Source organism: Chanos chanos, chromosome 10 (genome assembly GCF_902362185.1).
Source record: "Chanos chanos chromosome 10, fChaCha1.1, whole genome shotgun sequence".
NCBI classification, from domain to species: Eukaryota; Metazoa; Chordata; class Actinopteri; order Gonorynchiformes; family Chanidae; genus Chanos; species Chanos chanos.
In genome coordinates this window covers 30,999,969-31,021,206 of record NC_044504.1, presented here as the reverse complement: position 1 = coordinate 31,021,206, position 21,238 = coordinate 30,999,969, and the positions used below count along the sequence as shown (strand labels likewise).

The 21,238-nt window shown below is 41.6% G+C and overlaps 1 protein-coding gene across 1 annotated transcript in view; it reads right to left on the bottom strand.

Annotated features, from left to right (window-relative positions):
• gli2a (GLI family zinc finger 2a) overlaps positions 1-21,238 on the bottom strand; it is a 49,343-nt gene that overhangs the window by 14,702 nt on the left and 13,403 nt on the right. Inside the window, exons 2-4 of the mRNA XM_030786735.1 lie at positions 11,831-11,936; positions 5,216-5,418; positions 2,967-3,158 (exon numbers count right to left, since the gene is read on the bottom strand). Of these exons, the coding sequence (XP_030642595.1) occupies positions 2,967-3,158; positions 5,216-5,418; positions 11,831-11,936 (501 nt within the window). The remainder of the gene's footprint in view (positions 1-2,966; positions 3,159-5,215; positions 5,419-11,830; positions 11,937-21,238) is intronic.

The window sequence follows — 21,238 nt, the reverse complement described above, 5'->3', positions numbered from 1 at the left end:
ATTTTTGTATGCATTCATCCATTCAGAGGGGCCTCAAGCCAACATTTCCCATTTTGCCCATTCACAAGCACTGGGCGAGACCACTCGTAACAGTGCACGCGCGATAGACTCACTTAACGTACACAAAGGGCTCTAGGAACGTGGCCATTGAATAAAGATCCGTATGTCTGGGTTGGGAGGGATGACAGTGCTGTGTTGTTTTTCAAAGCAGCCATGCTTTCGTTCTGCATGTTGTCCTGTCAGCCGCAGACTGTAATTAACATGTTAAGTGCACGCCATTGGCACGAACACGCACTTGGCACAGCACTGGAGCGTTTCGGAAAGGCCTTCTGACAGCTATCTCAGACTACTTTCATTGTTTGTCATTGCGTTGTGTTTTTTTTTTTTTTTAGGCCTGTTGAGTCAAATTTTGCCTGGCACCCTTTTCAAAGGCAGTTTTTTTTGTGAGAGAGGAGAGAACATGTATCTATCTGCAAGATACTTTTTAAAATTTACTTAAAAATTTTTTTTTTAAAGAATCTGTTAACCAGGTACACAGACACGGATAAAAGCACTTGAGAGCTAGAGATGGGCATGACCTATTGACGAAAAGAAAGGTAATTTGACTTATGGAATCCCACACAAAATAGCTCCATGATTTCTGGTAATGCTAAGCCCATGTTTCTAAGCTATTATTACTCTTGATTCAAAACAACTTCCTTCCTGCCTTTCTCCTGAAATACAAATTGCAAAATATTTGCTGAAAAGTAAGATTGTTCAAGCATGCACATTGCGAGTAACAATTACATTTGACATGAGCCACTGTTGTATGTACTTCATTGTTAGTCAATGCCGTAGTGTTGAAATAATTTCAAATGTTTCAAACTGTTCACCAAAAACCTTGACCCAATAGTGCTTTAAAAACTAAGACTGTAAAAAAATTTACAGTTCTGCACATATTGGCACTAAGGACTTTCCCCCAGAATTTTCCATGTGCACATTTCTCAGTTTTTACAACGGTCACCATTTACAGGAAAGCTAAAACCCTCTTTCCTACTCCGCTAATAGGCAAATGGGAATCGTCAAGGAAAACAAGAGATTCACTTTGGGTTCACTGAGGACTTACTCTTGTGGTGGGTCCACTGAATTTATTAGAACATAAATTGATTTTTAAATATGCATATGAATTTTATCTGCACTCTGTTCCAAGACAAACGACGGTTTTGGCGATGCATATTTATCGGACACGCGTTCGCCTGAACGGTGGCTTTTATTTGGGAATGGGGCTGTTGGGCCATTAGCTGGCGGGCTCGGTCAATGAGGCCACTGTGTCTGTGGGATACCGTGGAGAGGCCTGAGCCCATGAGTGCCCAGAGAGAGACCACATCAATCCAGCAAAGAGAGAACGCCAAAGAAATCCACCCGAGGAGAGAAAGCCATGTGCTGTGCCACTGTTTGTGGGTGTTTGAGCAAACAGTTTTTCTACACAAACTGTGGGTAGGTAAGTTCCACAGCAGCCAGAGCTAGCGGTCCAGAATACAGGCGCTCTTATCACGATCAACTCATTATGGTCAAGGAGAGCAGAATTCTCCATGTTTAATTAGTGATGGGGAGGGCATCTGGAACGCACAGTTTTATTGCGACCGTGTGCCTCTTTCCTCTACGTGCATGAGGATTCAAGGCGGTATGGCCTGATATTGAAGAATCATAATGGTGATCTAAAACAGTACGACTTTTAGCATGGGTGGTCAAACAGAACCAAAAAGCGACAGCGAACATGCTTGATTGTTCCTATCATGAATTTGATCAGCAGATGCTTATAGCAACACTTTCAGAGTATCATCTCCACCCACCCCCACCACCCCCACCCTCTCTCCTCTCTCCCCTGAAACACAATATTGCCCATCTATGAGGCTGGATGCTGTGTTTTTCTGGACCTGTTCAGGTTGAAACCTTGTGTTTGGATTTTAGCGGTCAGCATTTGGGGTTCCAAAACATCTCAAACCCAACCTACAACAAATCCAGTTTACAACCTGGTCTCCTATACTCCACTCCATTATAAACTGATGCAAAAGTTATCCAGGATTAGCATATCTATGGTGAGCACTGGTGTAAGCTGGTGCTCCGAGGGACAGGCGGCACATTTTCAAGACCAGGCATTCTCATGACAATACATGACTAATTGGATCACGTTACAAAGCACCATAAGGGGGTACCTGCCTGCCATAACACTGAGCATGAAACAAAGAGCAGAGATGAAAGTTCTGGCATCTCCAACATTACACCCTCTTCTAACCCAACCCCCCTCCTCTCCACTCACTCTACGAGACTCAATTTCCCTTTTAAGGTTGGGATGAACACGCAGGATGTTAGTTATAATAACACAGCACACCTGTAGCTCAGGCTGAATTAGAGACCCTAAAAGGAACACCTCATAAATTGCTGAGTTCTCTTATGTTTACAGACAGCTTTTGCCACAAGTCATGTTTTATACACGTGTAAAAGAAAACCCTTGTCCCTTTGAAGTGGGAATCTTGTAAACTCTCCTATAACTCAAATTTCTACACTGTTCCATTATATCATTCATTCCCCCTTCAGCCAAATCTTGAGTGTTAGACTGTTTCAGCATTAGCACGAATCCATTGTTACCATGTGTTTGGCTATGTTGCTAGTTTTGAAACTTAACAGCAAGAGGCAAAGTGTGTGTTTTAACAGGTTGGTTTCCATACCTGCCAAGTACGAGAGTAATTCAAGTGAAATCTGAAAAAAATCTGTATTAAAACCACTGACAGAGTTCTCAACTAAATATTCAAGACAGCTCTGCGTATGAATCAAAATTACCTCAAAATACCCTACTGATGATTCGATGACTTTAAATTACACAGTGAATTTAAAGTGCTGTGCAGGCCTGGAGTGATTTTTTCATTAAAATAAAACTTGCATAATGAGATGAGCGGTGAACGTCGGTGGAAGGTTACTCTACTCACTGTCCACAGGGCTGATGTAGTCTGTTAGATGCGCAGCTGCAGCTGCAGCTGCTCCTGCACCCGTCTGCATGAGCAGTTCTCCGTAGGGACTGCGATGACTGGCCATCAGGTGGTAGTACTCTGCAGGGTTGGTCCCAGGTGGAGGAGCAGGCAGATTAAAAAGACCCCTCTCTTTCAGCTGTTCGTGTGACACTGAGGAAAACGAAGAAAGGATATAATGACACACTGTCGGATAACATGTTTTTTCATACGGTGGGAGATTTCAGCCACATTCAGTCTTAGGTGGAAAAACACAGAGGTGTGTGTGTGTATGAGAGAGAGAGAGAGAGAGAGAGAGAGAGAGAGAGGAGGTAAAACCATATATATATGGACTAACACACTTATGGACACAAATACACACTCATATAGGGACCTCTTGAGCACCTCTAGGATACAGATGTAAAACGTGTTAACACCTGCACCCAGTAAACCACAATTTAAAAGTGTCAGAAGCAACTGGAGTAAGAGATGAATTTGTTTTTCTTTTGGGCTAGCTCGAATAACCATTAGTGTGTTCCCCCCCATTTCCTCTCTCCCTTTTACCGCAGTGAAATAACGGGGAGGCTCACATCTGTGTCAGTTAAAGGCACTGGTCACTCGAGAGGAGGAGAGATTTTAGCTGGTTCCCTTACCCCGCCAGCACACTCATGCCATAAATGATCTATCAGTAACAATTAGGCCCCAGTGCGGTAAAAGAGAACAGGCATATGTTTGTGCTGGCTTCAAGGCAGAACAAGGGCGTTTATTTTCTCCGCACTTGCTGGATCGTAGAAGTGAGTCTCAGGAGGCAGCCAGTGTCTGACCACTAAGGAGCATGTAGGGATAGACAAACAGATAAGCCCTGAGGCAGTCCACTAGAGCATGCAGTATTCCTCCAGTCAGCACATCCCAGTAGCACATGGGAATCCCCACATGCCCAGGTCCTAGTATAAACTTTAAAACTGAACTATGAACTATTTGACTTTTTAATTGCCTAGAACTCAGTGAATAAAACTAATGAGACTCCTCACAGAGTATAAAATATTAGAGGATTAATTCACAAAGATACATATCAATGTGTTAAAAAGTTGTCTCATTTTCTATGGTCCAGTACTTTATTAAGTATAAATCAATATTATTACACTGATTTCAATCCTTTTATCTCATCAAATCTCTTAATATTATTAATATTGTTATTATTTTTTTTATTGTTGTTTTTTTTTATTTTAAAGAGGGGCTTCCAGATGTTTTATTCTTTGGTGGGACTTGAGTTGTGAGGGTGAGGGGTGAGAAGGACTTATATGTGAGTTGTTTTTATCTGAACTCACTCAAGCTTAATTCCCTCCATTTTCTTTGCCCCTTCGACATTTAATCACTGATGCAATCTTTTCTGCATTGTTTATTTAACTGTAAAAGCAAAGAGCCATTACTGCCAACGGACTGCACTGGGCCATTTATCTCCAGCTCAGCCTACTCGTCTTGACCTGTTATTCTAATAGGGTTGTGGGTGCAGACCTGTCAGCATGGGAGTTAAATTTGGGGAAATTCTTCTTGGCTTTGTTTTATTTATACGTTTCCATGGTTTCCCATATTTCTCCCCCCATACCGCACAAGAGCGGGTCCCAGGAAAAAGTTTTACGTTTCCAAGCATATGAAGTATTGGGGTTAACGGGAGCAAGTAATGCATATAAGCTCAAGCGTAATCCTACAAAGAGCGTAGAAATGCAAAAGCCAGGAGCTGTGGTCACTTTAAGTTTGTGGAGAAGCAGAACCATCAGCTCAGCCCGAAGCTCAGCTCATCACTGTGCTCCACCTCCCTCCTTTCATTTCCTTACTGCGCCTCTCTGTTTAACTATAAATCCATTAGCACTCTTAGTTACTTTGGGATTACTGATCTTATCTCAGCAGTTACAGAAATGAAAAAGTTCTTTAGCGGTGTAGTGCTTGTATCACTGTACTGGCCTTGCATCACAGAGTCACACTTAAAGTCATTAGATTTTTAACCATCAGTTTACTGTTGTAAGGAGCCCTGTTTGAGTGTGTGAAAACATACTTAAGAGTGAAACTATGTGTAAATGTACAGTAAATAAAGTCATTCTATGTGAGTGCAAATCCGCCAATGCACGTGTTTTCACTCACGCTCACGCCTGTATTCTGACGCTTCACCCTTAAATCGAGATCCGCTATCAGTGGACTGCCCACAGAAACTCGCATGCATGTTGGTCACTCACCGTCTGTCGGGCTCAGGCCGCGTGCGGCTGACATCATGGACAGGGTTGGGCTGCTGTGCATGGAGCGGAGGTAGTGCTCCATATGAGGGTTGACGTAAGGGTGAGGAGGGCTGAAAGGCGACTCGCCGGTGGCAGCCGCATGAGGAGACAGCCGGATGAGTGAGATATCAGAGATGACAGGACTGCCTGTTATTCCAGGAGGTCTAATGAAGAGGGAGAGAGAGCGAGAGAGAGAGAGAGAGAGAGAGAGAGAGAGAGAGAGAGAGAGAGAGAGAGAAGCAGATGTGATGTTATTGTGCATAGACTGGGTTATCTAGTATTTGCTGGTCATGGCACTCAGTCCCACACTTACTCAGGACAGTTTAAGCAAGAGTGAATGACAGCTCAAAAGGATCTGCTAAAACAGGCAATGCTTTTGCTCCCTAAAAATAATGTCACATATCTGTATCAATATCAGTATTTCTCATTTTGACAATATAACATAGAGAACTAGTGGAATGTAGAAGAAAGTCAGAGGAAAGCTTTTTTTTTTTAAACAGATCAGAGTTCAGAGAGTGTTCATCTGTGGGACTTTGATATGGTATGGTAGGGTATTCTGTTTAAATGGAGCTCCTGGATAGACAACTTGAGCCACAGTAATCTCATAAAGTGAGACCTTGCCAGGAAGGCTTCCATGTCCCTAAGCTCGGCTCCCTTTAATGTCAGATTATGACTTGAAAGAGAGTCCACAGTCTGACATCTATATTCATCTGCTACTCTGGTCTTACTCTCATCAGTTTGTCCACCTGTGGCAAACCAAGAGCTCACCTGTCAGGAGAAGAAACCACACCTGAGAATTCATTCCCAATTCTGTCATTTTTTTCTCCTTTCGAGCTAACTTCTAACTCTTTCTTGTTCAGCCTGGGGCAACAAGCAAGTTGAGACTGAAGGAAAGGTTGAACGAGGCTGTAATGTCTGGGTGGGCAGAGTTACCCAGACATACCTAGGCCCCATGGTGTTGTGACGAGACTGCTTTTACACAGTTCAGCCTCCTCATTGTCTCGCTTCCAGCAAACTGATTCACAGAGGAAGATATAAACAACGGAAGTTCATTGATAGCCTGCAGGTCATACCGGGGATATAAATGTATTATCTCTTGGCAGGTAGCTGGGCCACCAGCCAGCCCGTGGACACCCAGCCAGGAGCTGAAAGCTGTAACGCTAATATCTTATGAAGTCAGGATTCCCTGAGTGCTTGAACTGCCCCGGCATGGGCCTCTCCAAATCGCCTCGGTGCGGGACTAGATGCTGGTTCTCTAATCTACTATAAGACGGCTTGATGTGTGGTAGGGGAGCACCTGGAAGAGTTAGTCAGATCTAACTCTTAGTCAGATCTAACGCAGATCTCTGAGGAGAGGACCAGAGAGAGAGAGACTTTTGTCCCATCTCGTGCAGGTCTGACAGGACTCTGTGAACACGCAGTTCAGGGAAAGCGAGGCAACTCACATCAACCATGTCCCTAAACTGAGAGCTCCAGCTCCACCACAGACGAGAGACATGACAGGCAGTGTTAAACAAAGCAGGCCAGTCTGTGTCTTCACACTTCATTTGTTTGCCCTCACTTTCCACAAAGAAAGGAAATGACCGTTTTAATGAATCAGAGGCTGCTGCACTCCTCTAGACCGAATGCTGGACTCAAGAACGTGAGATTAGAGAGGGGGGATGGTAGGGATGTGATTGTAACTCTTGCAGTCAGGAGCTGATGGGTTGCAGGGCCCACAAAAATGGTTGCACATTAAGTTTGTTTAAAGAAAATAAGCCTGTATTTAAGGGGGGAAAAAACAGAACTTTGCTTTGTTGAAAGGGATAAGTTTTCACATGACAAAAAAAATCATCAAAAATTGTAGTGTTTCCTTTCTATGATCTCATCCACTGGTTTTCATCTCCTCTCTTAAGACCTGACCAGCCATGTATTACATCGGAATGGTGTCAGTTACAGGAAAAAGTATCTGTTAGACTGTGAATTAAAAAAAAAAAAGTCAGAGAATACCTGAAGTATCTTTTAATTTCGTTTAACAAAACTTTGTCTTATACTCCATCATGGCCTGTGTGCCATCAGCTATAGGTTTGTGCTATTCAGGAGGTAATCTCTGATTTCTCTGAAAGGTGCGTCTAAGATCCAGCTTGCTTGGCAAAGCCTAACTTCACCGCAGTCTCTCATATATACCTTCCCTGTATGGGGCCAACCTGCATCGAGCCCAAGCCTAGCTCAATTTCCAGTAAATGCCTGCAGACTACCAGTCTTGTCTGGAGGCCAACTTTCTGCCATCAGCCCCCTCAAAAGGATGGCTATAAAGCCATCTCTGTTCTAGGGGAGCTGAGAGGAAACAGACGCCCCATACACAAAATACACCTCCCTCCCTTCTGTGCACTTTGAGGGAATGGAGGGGTGCTCGTGCAAGCTCTTCAGATTAACACGCAGCTCGGATAACAGTCTTTTTTCCCCCACAGAGCAGCCCTTGGAGCGCTCTTATCTGTCCACATAATTTATTGCTGATCATGTTGGCATGATGGGCACGGCCTTGTCCTCTTTAGAGGCAGTCTTCAATGTTAAACCACAGTCTTCCTGGCTGCTTCTCCAAAAAGAATATTGCGGCAGCAAAATGGGATTTGTTGCAATACGTCTTTAGGTGGACATGTTTGTGGTATGAGTGTTTCTTATGCATTGCACAGTAAAGGTAAACCTGCACAGAAGAGTCACACAGTTACTTTAATATTAAAAACGTAGATTTTGTGGATATAAAAGAACTCAACATGTCTTTTACAACAATATGAAACTTGCTGCCAAGTTTCATTCAGTGCCACTTGTGACAAACAAGTCTGTGGGTCCATATGAATTCTCATAATGCCTTTGGGAAACTGACTCTCATGTGTTGATTCTTTGACTGGCATTCTTAGCACACTTCATTTACTCAAGGAAAACTAAACGGTTGTATGTTATAATAAAGTGGAAAGTATTTGCAAAATGTTTCCACATTCTTTTTTTCCCCCTCTGATGTTAATCTTGATCAGCAAACATAGACTCGTGGACTTTATTTTGTTCTAAGGTTTTTCACAGTTTGTATTACAGAGACAAATATGACAAAATAACACATTAACACACACACACAAGCACACACACACACACACACACACACTCACACACAAACCAAGACCCAGACACACAGACACACAGACACACAGACACACACACACACACACACACACACACACAAACACAAACCAAGACCCAGACACACACACACACACACACACACACACACACACACACACACACAATCCCAGACCCAGACCTACAGACACACACACAAACAAAGATCCAGACACACACACACACACACACACACACACACAAACCCAGACCCACAGACACACACACAAACGAAGACCCAGACACACACACACACACACACACACACACACACACACACACACACACACAAACCCAGACCCAGATCCACAGACACAAACACACCAAAAAAACAAAACAAAAAAAAAATGACTGAGTGCGTGGTAGATGTCCAGATAATAAGGCTAATTTACATCCCTACCTGTCAGGAGACAAGAACTTGTAGGCATCTCTGACAGGTATGATTATTGAAGTCTTGTTGATCCGCCCCTCTCTGACAAGATGTTACTTGAATGGATTTACAGAAAACTTAGTCACAGACAGGGCATGCAAAGGTGCATTTGGAGAATTGCCTCTTAATCAGCACCTGTCATTTTAGGAGGCATCTATCACAGCATCATGGGTGGCTCCTGACTTTGAAAAAAAAAACAAAACTCTATTCTTTTTAGTATCTCATGTTCAGAATTTCTGAAATGAAGAGATACAAAATCCGACTGCATCAGCAAAATAGCTGAAGTTTTCTGTTGCAGGTTACTGTTCTGTCGAAAACAAACCATACTTAGTGACGGGTTACAGCAGCCCTGAGCAGTTTTTCTGAGTCCTTAATGGCCAACTATCTTTTCCAGTTTAACTTCCACATTCCCAAAACTACAGTGAAATAAGCAAAACCTCAAAACCAAGACCACATGAAAAACATATATGTACCAACAGCAATAAGTGAAAAGCAAACTGTAAAAATAAAAGAAAACAATGAAAAGCAAAACCAAGAGCACAAGGATCCCCCTTCCCCCACCCACACACACTGAGACACACACATTTGACCTTGATATATGAACAGAGTTTAAGAACACATTCTAAAAACAGTCTGAAGAAGACTGACTGCTGGGTTCGCCCACTTCTGCAAATGTGAATGGGTGGAGTGATCCACAGAAAAATTTTGAGCAGACTTTACTTTTGTGCTGCAATTTCAGTTGCCTCCAAAAAAGAAAAATACTACTTGTAGAGTAAGAGAGTGATCTGTTTTTCTCATTCGCTATGTTGTTGTTGAGGTTCTGGGAACGGAGAGCTAGATTTTGGATACTAATTATCCCGTTTACATATTGGCACACAAACTCTCAATTTGTCAGGCTTGGCCTCACACAGTTCTCCCTCCAGGAGAGTGACAGACTAAAACGTTCTGTAAACTCCTGCTCATGAGAAACCTGTAGTGTGTTTCAGTTTCTTTTAAATATTCCTCGCAACAGACAGTTATAAGCGATTCTTTGTCACAGAGTTTAAAATTCCGAAACAGTTTATGCGTGAACGCTTCCTATGTCAGTAAGGACTGGGTAAATTAATCTTTTAAACATACCACTCGTTGAAAATACTAGAATGGTCGGGATGGAGTGTGTTTGAAGGGGTTTCTAAAAAGAATACTCTCTTTGTTTATTAGTGAAGCGACACAGTCAGTCTTTGAGGCCGAGGCCACAATTATAGGAAGTGATAGGTCTTCAAAATGCCCTCAAGCTTATTTCCATGTGCCATTCATGATAACAGGGAGGCCCTCATCAGCTGCAGATGGCATATGTTGTGTACTAGCCAATATCCCTGTACTTGAATAGCAGTGATTTACTCTCAGCTCTTCATTCCAGATTAATGTGTCTGTATCTGAGGGATTAACAGTTACTGGGAAAGTCAGATAAAGCAAAGATTCAAAATCATACATGTAAAGTACAAACTCTTCTTATCGAACCCAGTTAAAAGCACTGCAAATGAAGACCTTTAACAAGGATCCCTCCGGACATTGCACGGTAATACACATGCCATTAGTCATCTCTCATTCAGAGGTATACTCTAAGTGCTATTTCTCTTCACGAAACCCCTTTTGGCATGTAACATGCAGACAGTGATTGAACGGAGGTGTTCAGAGCAGTCATGTTAGGCAATCTAGGGCCCAATCCCTGACACTCCTCTCTGGGAAGATAACAAAGCACGGAGCATGCCGACAAATGACACCACACTTAATTTGCTGCTCAACACATGTGTAATTAGATGAATCTGGCACAAGCAGAGGAAAAGATGCCTAGATTAAGCTCTTGATGAATTAGGGAGCCTCTGTCAAGACCAAGTCACATTAATCAAGGCAAACAGAGAACAGGGGGAGAAAGAAAAGGCGTTTTTTCTCCTCTTCTGCTTTTCTAGGTCTCATGATAAATAGCTTGACCGATGCTGGATGTACAGTATCAAATCTGTGGAAAAAGTTAGATGTACACACTCTTAAGTGTTCTGGTTCTATTGGTTTGTTTCAACACATTGCTTCTTTAGATAAACTGGTCAACTGGGATGTATTGGATTATCCAGAGCTGGAGTTTTGGAGGGTTCATGCCGAAATATTACCTTTTACGTAAAAAAAAAATTGCAATCTGAATTTACCACTCAAAAGAATAATCTTAGCTTCGTTTTATATATTGTCGGGAAAACCAGTAATGTACGTGTTTACATAATATCAGTTTATTTTTAAATTGAGGTCAGTTGAAATAGAACTAAAATCCTATAACCTCAGCATCACCTGAGTGTGCCGACGTGATTAATCTCTCTGTTTAAAGCCCCACAAATGAAGTCATTTAGGAAGAATCTATTTGTTTTAGCCAGTAACAGATTTGCAGTACTGACTTGTGCCATGAAATGTTAGAAGGGGAGAGAGATATAGAAGAAATGGACAAAAATGCTAACATTTTGTTTAAAAAATGAAAACAGGCCTTTTCTCCTTCACATCTCATGAGACAGACTGATGACTACATATTTTTGCTATGATCTACCAGACTGACAATTATTAGTGCCAAAGAATCAGGGCCTGGTCGCGTCATATTATTGCAATAGTTAAGTTTCCACTAAACTATAGATGCGTCATTAAGTGCTTCATAAAAAATTTATGTTTCTTTCTCAAAGTTCTTTTCTCTGTGTCCCGAATCTAAACCGTGTTTCCTTTACTTTGCCTGTACTGCACCAAGAGAGTTCAATTGTCTAGTACACTTGATTCATAGAACTAGAGATACTAGTTTAGGTAAAGGAGACACTAGTTTAGGTAATAGATAAATAAAATAGATAAGTTATTGAAAGAGAGTATCAATGTTTCCTGATATATGTGCCCAGATCTTTGCGGTCTGAAACAACCTTAGCAGTCTCTATAAAAGTGTGCCCACGATGGCATTTCTTCAATGTCCATTAATATGATATGATTTGACTTACCCATGCACAGAGTGGAGCGGGTGTGGTTCATAATGGTACCTTCCCTCATGATGACGCATGTCAATTGGGATTGGAGTGTGGAAAGTTGGAAATATAGGGTGAGGAGCTGTGGAATAAGAGATAGGGTTGAGAGAGAGAGAGAGAGAGAGAGAGAGAGAGAGGGAGGGAGAGAGAGAGAGAGAGAGAGAGAGAGAGAGAGAGAAGAGAGAAAAACCTCAGAAACTTCAAAAAATGTTGGAATTTCAGATGAAAAAGTTTCAAAAGAGAAAAAAAAATCTACAGTGTGGCTCACAGGAATTTCAGAGAGCAGCTTTGTGTGAGGTATCGGCAATATCACACAAGGGCATGGAGATAAATAACTAATCAAAGTAAGACTAAGAAGCCCTACATCTCAAACATAAGAGAGAATGAACTGAGCTTCTGACAAAGACCTGCAGCAGAGCTTGCTTTGAACGTTGGTTGGGGGGGGGGGGGGGGGGGGGGGGGTGTGGGTGTTGGGGGGGGGGGGGGGGGGGCTGCAGTCATACACAAACTGATATGACAGCAACAGATTAAAAAAAGTCCTCACTATTTCCTACTCTCAACACTACGACCATATAAGAATAACCCTTACTGTTTGATAGGAGTGAGCAAACAGTCACCCATTAACCTTTCACTGTGGGATCAATCAATGAGGGAGAGAAGCTGACGCTCCATGAACGAAGTTGCTCCATGAACGAAGGAACAGAGAGCAATGTTAATCTAGTGTGAGCACTGAGTGATTTCCCTCCTTCAGACAGGAATGTGTATGCAGGCTAGGCCCTTCCTATTTCTGCTTCTGGGGCTCCAGTCTGTCCGTTCGCTGTCCTGCATCTGTGGTAGTATCAAATTTATCACAGATTTTTCATGATGAGTATTCATTTGTCAGACAAAAAAAGTGGGAAAAAATCACTCTGTTCCTGTCGTAAACAATTTCATTGCTTTGGGGAGGCCTAGTTAAACAGCACTGTGCTTTCATTAATGAGTCTGGCTTTCTTGAGGCTGTGGTTGTTGAGGCTTGAGTAAGCACTAAACACAGTAAACTGGCTATGTCTTCAATTTGAGTTTATTGCTATTACTGACTCTTAATACACCCTGCCAGTTTTAACATTTATCTAAGTTTTTGCAGCCTCCTTCTGAGTACGGGCAGTTGTCTGAGCAATCAGCAGTACTGAGGCTGCTTCCCTTCACCCATTCCTGGCTTGTATTAAAATTCTTCTGGTGTCACGCGCATCACTGAGTCAGGACTGACCTGGGAGCACAGACCGGGGGCTAAAGGGCGTAGATCATTATCTCTACCTGGGAGGACCTCTGAGTGAAGTGGGAGAGTGGAGGTCCTCCATAAAGGGGCCCACCAGGGAGAAAACCATGAGTCTCATTATGAGTCAGCATTCCAGACCCATCACTCTCACCCCTAGTCATCAGAATGGATCTCTGCTGTGTTTCAGAGGCAGTCTGCAGCCTGGAAGCTTAAAGTTCATCCTCTTGGGACGATAATCGTTTGCACGTTATTGTTTGAGATTCGCTGAAAGCACACAGGCTGTGAAAGCATGCCTCTGTAATATGACTCTCTCTGCTTGCGGGTCGAAGTGTGTTTTCCTTTGGTGAGGTATTCATAACTCAAAACTTGACTTGTGTTTGAGCATGACTGAACTTATCATCTGGACCATTGCCTGTTTTCTAGTAAATAACTTTTGTGTTCTGTAATGCAACCAGACACATAATAAAAACAGGATATTGTATGTCTGCCAGCTCATTTTTTGTGTAGTAAATCTCTTGTTTGAATATAAGTTCTGGAAAAATAAATTGGCAGTGTTTCATTCATCAGGAATATAAAATGCAACTGATAAACAAGCCACACAGCATGTTCGGTTGGATGGACAGGGACAGTGTCTTTAAAGTGCTCTCTCTTTAAGGCTGAAGACCACAAGAAAAAAAAAAAAAACTACCACATATTTGCATGTTCTGGTAGACTGATTTTTCCCTGCCATGGAGAAGCCATCCCCGTTGCCTGGCCAGCAGAGAGAGAAACATCTCTCATGCCAAGGTGCAGGAGCTTGAATAAAATGTCTCACTGTGTGAGTGTGCTCTGGAAGGATGACTGATGGAAATCCTGAATGGATACAAATGCGAGGGTGCATTTAAACTGAATCAGGTCTAAGTCACGTGTTAACTCTTCATGCATTTTCAGGTGGTTGATGTTAAGCCCCATTACATTACATATGGAAAAAAAGTATAGGGAATGGTTGATGTGTCTGACACATCTAATGAACAAAGCCTCTGAAGTCATACAGGGCTGTGGAGCCAAACATTTAGAAAAAGGCTTTCTATTTTACGTAATTCTTTGTCAAAAATACACAACTTCGGTGTTTTACACACACACACACACACACACACACACGAGTCATCACTCAGGAAAACATACTAATGCTTGCTATCTGCCAGTGCCCACAGGGAATGGACAGCCTAGTTGAGGAACCTCTAAGTAGTAAGAATTGTAGGAAAAACTGTGCAGCAGGTATTGCTCGAGCAAGCTTACTCCATCACCTAGACAGCTCTATTGTTTCTGCACCGAGGGAAGAACCAAAGGCAAAAGCCCCAAGGATTTCACAGGTGCATTTACATGGTTTATAGAGCTCTATTTCATATGGCGTTCAACACATACCTTCACACACAACAGTCACCTGTGGGCAGACACAGATTCTCACATTAAGGATGAATGCTACCAAACTGTGCCCTTTTATTCTTTGTCATCCCTAAAAATTTACAGCATTGCTTGCTTCAAACCCACTTCTAGTTAGCTTCATAAAATGAAGATTAATGCTGGATCTTCTTCTATTTAAAAATTAGGCAAATTGTATTTCTGAGTTGATGCATGTTGTGAGGACACGCTAAATCTGTTTGCGTTCAGGTACATGCCTACGCTCCGCCTACTCACATTCCATTAAAGTTGTTCAGTTGAGGTTAAGAACTATATCATATACTACTATTTGAACCCACGATAATACAGTCAAAAATGTCTACAACATCCAGTCAAAGCATTGAGAGAACCAATGATCCTTTTTTTTTTTTTTGTGGCCGAATCAAGATGGGTTTGAACTCCTTTTCAAAACAATGCCAAGTGGCACTTATTGTAAACTGGACAGTCAGGACCTCAGAGTAAATGGAATGCATTCAATTTTCATGTCCAAGTAGAGCAGAAAGCAGTTTGGCTTTGTAGTGAGAAAAGCTCATCCTCTGAAGGAAGCACTCAAGAACAATAATACTATCCTAAGAGGCCAGGCCTCTGCAGTGTAATTAAAAAAAGCTTTTTCAGTCTCCCTTCAAGAACAAGGAGGAAGTAAGCTGGAGGGAGTGGATTCGGACAGGAAATTCCAACAGAATAAGTTGGCGGGGGGCCTAACTACACAGCTCCTTACCAACCGCTTCGGTCCAGGTCCCCCTTGCTGCCTTGAAGCCTGGGAAGCTACAGACCAAGTAGTAGCTTCCAAAAAGCTTTGGTGGCTCCTGGTAGCATGCAGTTTGAGCCACTCAACAGGACAAAGTACAAATGTCTTTCCTCTGCCAACTGACACACATCCTCTTACAAAAGGTAGCAATTCATAAGAGGCTAAGAAGGCTATGTTTTGAGTTATCCTGCACATGAGAAATGTACACACTATAAAACATTCTTGTTTAGTCTGAAATACTGGTCCACTCCCAAGTCATTATTTTGTGGTGGCAGTGGGATTAGGGGTTTAGGGGAGTGCACGACAGCGGTTTCAGCAATGAAAAGAAGCATTAAGTGATTCACTCTCCTTTTAACACCACAAAGCCTTTGTAAAATTATATACTTTTATTGATATGGGGATTTTTGGAAGAGACTAAGTGGATTAAGTTATGGCCAGACAACTAAAATATGACAGAAAACTTATGCGTAGTAGTCTGTGCATTAGAGGCAGCCATGAAGACATCTGCTTTGAGCGTTGAAAAGACTTTATAATATGTGTAATTACATTCATAATACGTACTGTGCATATATTTTATGATTACTACCGCTACTGTCACTACTACTATCACTATTAATAATTATTAATGATTATTAACAATCACAATTATAAGAGTAAATCAGAAACTTTAATCAGAAACAATACTGATGGGAAAGAAATATTAATGTTTACTTTGCTACTTCCTTCCTCCCCCCCTTTTTTTTTCTTTTTCTTTGAAACATTTTACTAAGGAAAAGGAAAGATAGACCAAGATCCATTAGTCCAGATCCATCTGTGCTGTCTCAAACATAAAAACATGTGTGACTTAACATACTTAAAACAGAACCTCCAATCAGGATGATCTAATGGTATTTAAAAGCATACTTTAGGCAAAGAGTTTATTTAGGCAAAAAGAGAAGAACTCTCTTCCACTCACTTCCATGAAAGCAAAAACATTCGTGGGAAACATCTTGTATAAAATTCCAAAAGAATAGAGTAGGGAAATTAAGAGATGAACTGAGTACCTCTTAAAAAAAGCCAAGAGGTAAAAATCCTTGTTGCTCGGCTGGATTCTGGCATAGACAGATTGGCATACAGTTACATTCTACAAATTTCTGTTATAATGGTAAATGTTGCAAATGTTATCCAAGACCAAGTCAAGGTTTATGTTTACGAGCCATTGTCATAAGTACAGTAGCCCCAGATGTGGTGGATCTTCACCAGACCTTGTGTGTGCTGTATCTCAATTGCCTTTCCTGTTAATGTTTACAGAGCCTGGTTCAGCTGGCTTCCCTCTGGCAGACTGAAGCCATGTCAAACAATTAACCATATCCCCCTAAATCACTCATATCACTTCCAGAAAGTGCCTGCCCCTTCTATGCTCTCACAGAACTCGTGAGCTAGACTCATTAACCCTTTCTGAGCCTGAGGACTGGTTACATTAACTGCACTGATTCTTTCAGAGTTCTTGATTAAGATGACAGAAGCAATGAGTGGAATTAAAGATCATATGGCAAAATAAGCAAACAGAGCTTGTTGTGGAAGGACCAAATCACATGAGTATGTTTTGTTACCATGCTGTTGGTGTAACAGTGCTTACAAGGAAACAAAGGTTTTCCCATGACTGATTACACATAAGTCTAATCACCCACCTGGTCCTGTCTTGATTAATCTCCAGAATGCTTAATAGCACCACTGTACACATGAGATTTGTTATGATTAAATCATTGCATTCGCAGAGAGTCCATTATCTGTAGGAATGATAACACATTTGGCTGCTAAGTGCAACCAAAGCCTCAGTCAAGAGTAGACAGTAAAACAGTGTGATAATCAGGGAGATTTTCGACAAGATCTCATTAATTCCTTACAGTAACTTTGGCACCAGTAGCAAAATCCTCATACTGATATTTGTGGTTACAATTCCTGTAAAGAGTCAGTATACATTCCTCATTTTCACATGAATTCTTAATTAACTGCTTTTCTTGTCTATTCGTTTTCCTTTTTACCCTACAGAGCAGGTCTGAGAGAAAGCAAGGGGTTCATTCACAACGGAAGGTTCTCAGTCAGAGACAGGCTTGGTACTTCCTAAAATTAGAACGAAGTCTAATTTTAACATCTTTGGGAACCCTATCTATTCTAGTGTTTTATGTTTCCCTTTTGGTCTTGGTTCTCTAGCAAATGCAAAAACTCTTCCCTCAAACAATGGGTATCCTCACAGTCTTACAGCAGTGTGGTCAGTGCTGCCTCAGCACAACACTCTCACTAAAAGGCCTATCACAGCAGGAGTAAAGATTATGATGGTAGTACCCAGAAAGCCATGGAAAGCAGAGGACACTCTTGTGAGGATTCACTTCTGAGTTTAAAAAAGAAAAAGAAAAAGAAAAAAGTAAACCTGTCAGTCAGAGGTTATGTTCATTTGCAAAGCAAACACACAAAGACGAATCGATTAAAACTTTGACTGAATGAATCAATAGGCATAATGAGATCACTTAACTTCACTTTTTCCCCCAATAACATCTCTCACATCAACTCTCATATATGAGGACAAATGAGGGTCAGACATTCTACATAAGTAGTGAGCCAGTACTTGACTTTACAGTGATTTCTTGATTATTTTCAAGTGAAGAATTATAGAAGACTATCATATTTTAGCTCACTGACTGATAAGATAAAACCCCATCAATGAGCTGCTTACACAGAACAGTCACTTCAACTAAAACAAAAACAACAACAAAAAAAAAATCCTGGCTCTAAATTCAACAAGATCTGGGGAAACTATCTCAGTCAAAGAATTTGTTGTAAAAGCTCAAATTAAGAACAGCTGTAGAGACACATAGAGATTGGCCCCCAGAAACACTAACAGTGGGGGTAAGAATTCAGACAGGCTGACTAAAATACTTCTTCTCTATTGCCCTCTACAGGGGGCTTTCAATTTTGTGTTTGTGTTGTAACTTCAAATGCCTCAAGCCACATTCTTGGTGATTTTGTCCCGTTCTTTATAAAAGCAATGGGTTTTATAGCCTCTCTCCTTGTATCTCTTTGTTATTCATCTACACGCAGCTGCGGTTTTCCTGACTGCCTGGAATTAGGAACATAATCGTGCTACAACGCTTGTTCCCGGCACTCAACGTTTAACTTTCCTTTTGGGGGCTCCAGGTCAGTAATTCTGTGCCTCAGTACCACTGACAATAAGACCCCTCATTAAAATTCTTTTCCATTGTGACTCGATCATTCCCTGTGGATGAAATGCCTCATGTGATTCAGAGCCATCCACTGCTTTTATTTTATCCATTTTGACCTTGTGCATTTCCCAGAAACTCCATCAATTCATTAAAACTAAGACAGAAACAACGGAAAAGACCTTTTCTATACAACAAGTAGTCTTTGAACCAAGCGAGCCATGTCACACGGCAAAAATATTACATTCTATTGTAGATTCCGATTTTTATAACATTTTTTTACAGCACACCCCTGTGCTTCTTATGTCAGAGAGAAATGCAGATAATAAAGTGAAAGGAAACATTTCCTCTCATTTTTCCAGAGGAAGAGATGATTAGGCTCTTAATTAGTGCTTCCAAAGGGGGAGGCTCAATTTACAGGATAGCAGCCAAGTGGGGGGTGGCTGGTGGTGGGTTGGGGGGGGGGGGGGGAGGAGGGGGGGTTTAACGAAAATGTCCACTAGCCTGGTCTGGGGGACTCCACAGTCTGAGCGAAAAGAGGGGGAAGGGAGACTGAGAAGACCTTTCTCTCAGACAAAGGGAATGCATTCCACTAGTACGGTGATTAACGGGGTGGTAGAAAGAAGACCTATAACAGGCTTTGACTCTCGAGCCCAGGATGACCCACGGCTGTGGGGTCGTGGAGGTAATCACTAAATCAAATGGCCACCTTCCTTTCACAATAGTCATGGCCCAATTGTAAAAAGATAAACAGGCCCACTCAGCACTGTAGAGGGGGCGAGTGCTGAGTACAGAGGCCTGAAGAGGAAAGGAAAGTGAGGCAGAGTCAACAATGGCATGAATTAAACAGCAGACTCCAGGATTTGGCTAGCAAACAAGCATTAAGACTTTTTTTCTTCTCTGGAGTGCGGCACGATTGTATCTGCGCCAGTTCTTAAACAGAGGTAGTCTCTGCCCAAGACACAGGACTACGCCACGTGTCACTCTGCGAATCGCTAACAAAGCCTAAAGACTATGACCCACACATTAGCTTCTTAGATCATACATAATACGTTAATAATCAGTATTATTTGTAGATTTTGATCTATTTGCCCCCACACAAATAAGGCAAGGCTTTCTCCGAGATTGTCCGAAGTTCTCTGAAACACTGGGGTTTTCTTGACAGCTGTCACAGAAACCAGGTGCCTAGGTGTAAAGAAACATTTCTTGAAAATCTCAAAGCTGTCACAATAGTAACTCTCTCACGGCAGATGTCACCTGTTGTCCTGTGATTGCAGTGTTTTTTTCCTCTCAAGTGCCAAGTCAGCCTTAAGAGACACAGAGGAGACTGCTATAAATCATCATGAAGTCCTGTGTCTACCCTTCTTTCTGTGGGAACATGATTAAGCTATGTCATGGCTTTCCCACCATTGTTTCTATTTTGGCAGTCCACCTGTTTGCTGTATCGGGCACACATCATTCCAATACAACTTTAACCCGAGAGCTCTTTCTTTCTCTCTTTCTTTCTTCCTTTCCTTCCTATACATTCAGTTTGTTTTCAGCTCAATGGAATTTGACATTACAGTCTGAAGATCCACAGTACGTCAAATCAATATTTAAATCTCAGATGCTAATAGAAGCACTGTGAAGCACCTTTTTTTTTAAATCTTTTTTTTTTGAAGAAGAGGCACAGTTAAGAATACACATTGTTTCTCATGTGAACTTTAGTATGAGATCCCACAGAGGTTCACCTACAAATCTTTGAAGAGCAGAGTCTGTTTGGTGACAGTCAGAAAGCAAGTAAATTAAATGCTCGCTTGGCTGTGATGCAAGTATGAAACTAAATAAACATGGACCTATGAATAACACATGTAGCTTTTTTTTAATCCCTGCCCCCGAAGAGGTCAGAGAGGAGGAAACGAAGGGGTTATGTTAGTCCACATGTCCCTCTTAATTAGGGTCCCTCTACGACAGGGCCAGACCGCCACCAAATCATCCTGTTGTGAGTGTTCTCCCTTGATGTGAATGGCAAGAGCACAGCGTGAGTTCAAAATGAGTAATGAAACCAACAATTGCTGACTGACATCAGCTGTCTCAGAATATAACATAATTATAAATCTCTTTGATGTAATTTTAACCCCACTGCTAGCCCTCGAGTGGTAGAGAGGTTAGAATTTCCAGTTCTTAAATGTTTCAGATTCATAATTAACACACAGAAAGACAAATAATATCAGTCTGGATTTCGGACATCAAAAATTCTTTGGAGTGCCCCTGTTCTTAGTTGCTGAAATTTGATCTTTGTGCTCTTGTCCCTCTGTCCAGGTATGAGGGGGAGGGCTGTGACTATTTTTTGTTTTTCATTTGTCACTTTTTACACAGTTCATAATCCACTTTAAAATAACAAAACTACATCTTAACCACATTTCAGATTATGCATGATACCGGTTCAAGTATCTTATCATCCCTGTGAATGTTTTGAGTATGCGTAGCGAGGCAGACATGATGAAAACCTGTGTTCTGCAAAGCTGCAAAAAGGGGTTAAAACGTGATTAATCAGTTTATATAATACTGTTTGTGGATCATTTATATTTCATGATCATTGTAGAGCCATGAGTTCTATTTTTTTGATCACCTCTACCATGACATTAGTGAAATTAGGTTAATGGGACTTCTTTAAAAAAGCTGCCAGTGTTTAGAATCAAAGTCAAAAGTCAATTCTGAGTCCACTATGTTTTGTTCGCATGCTCTTTTAAGTCCTCTTAGTA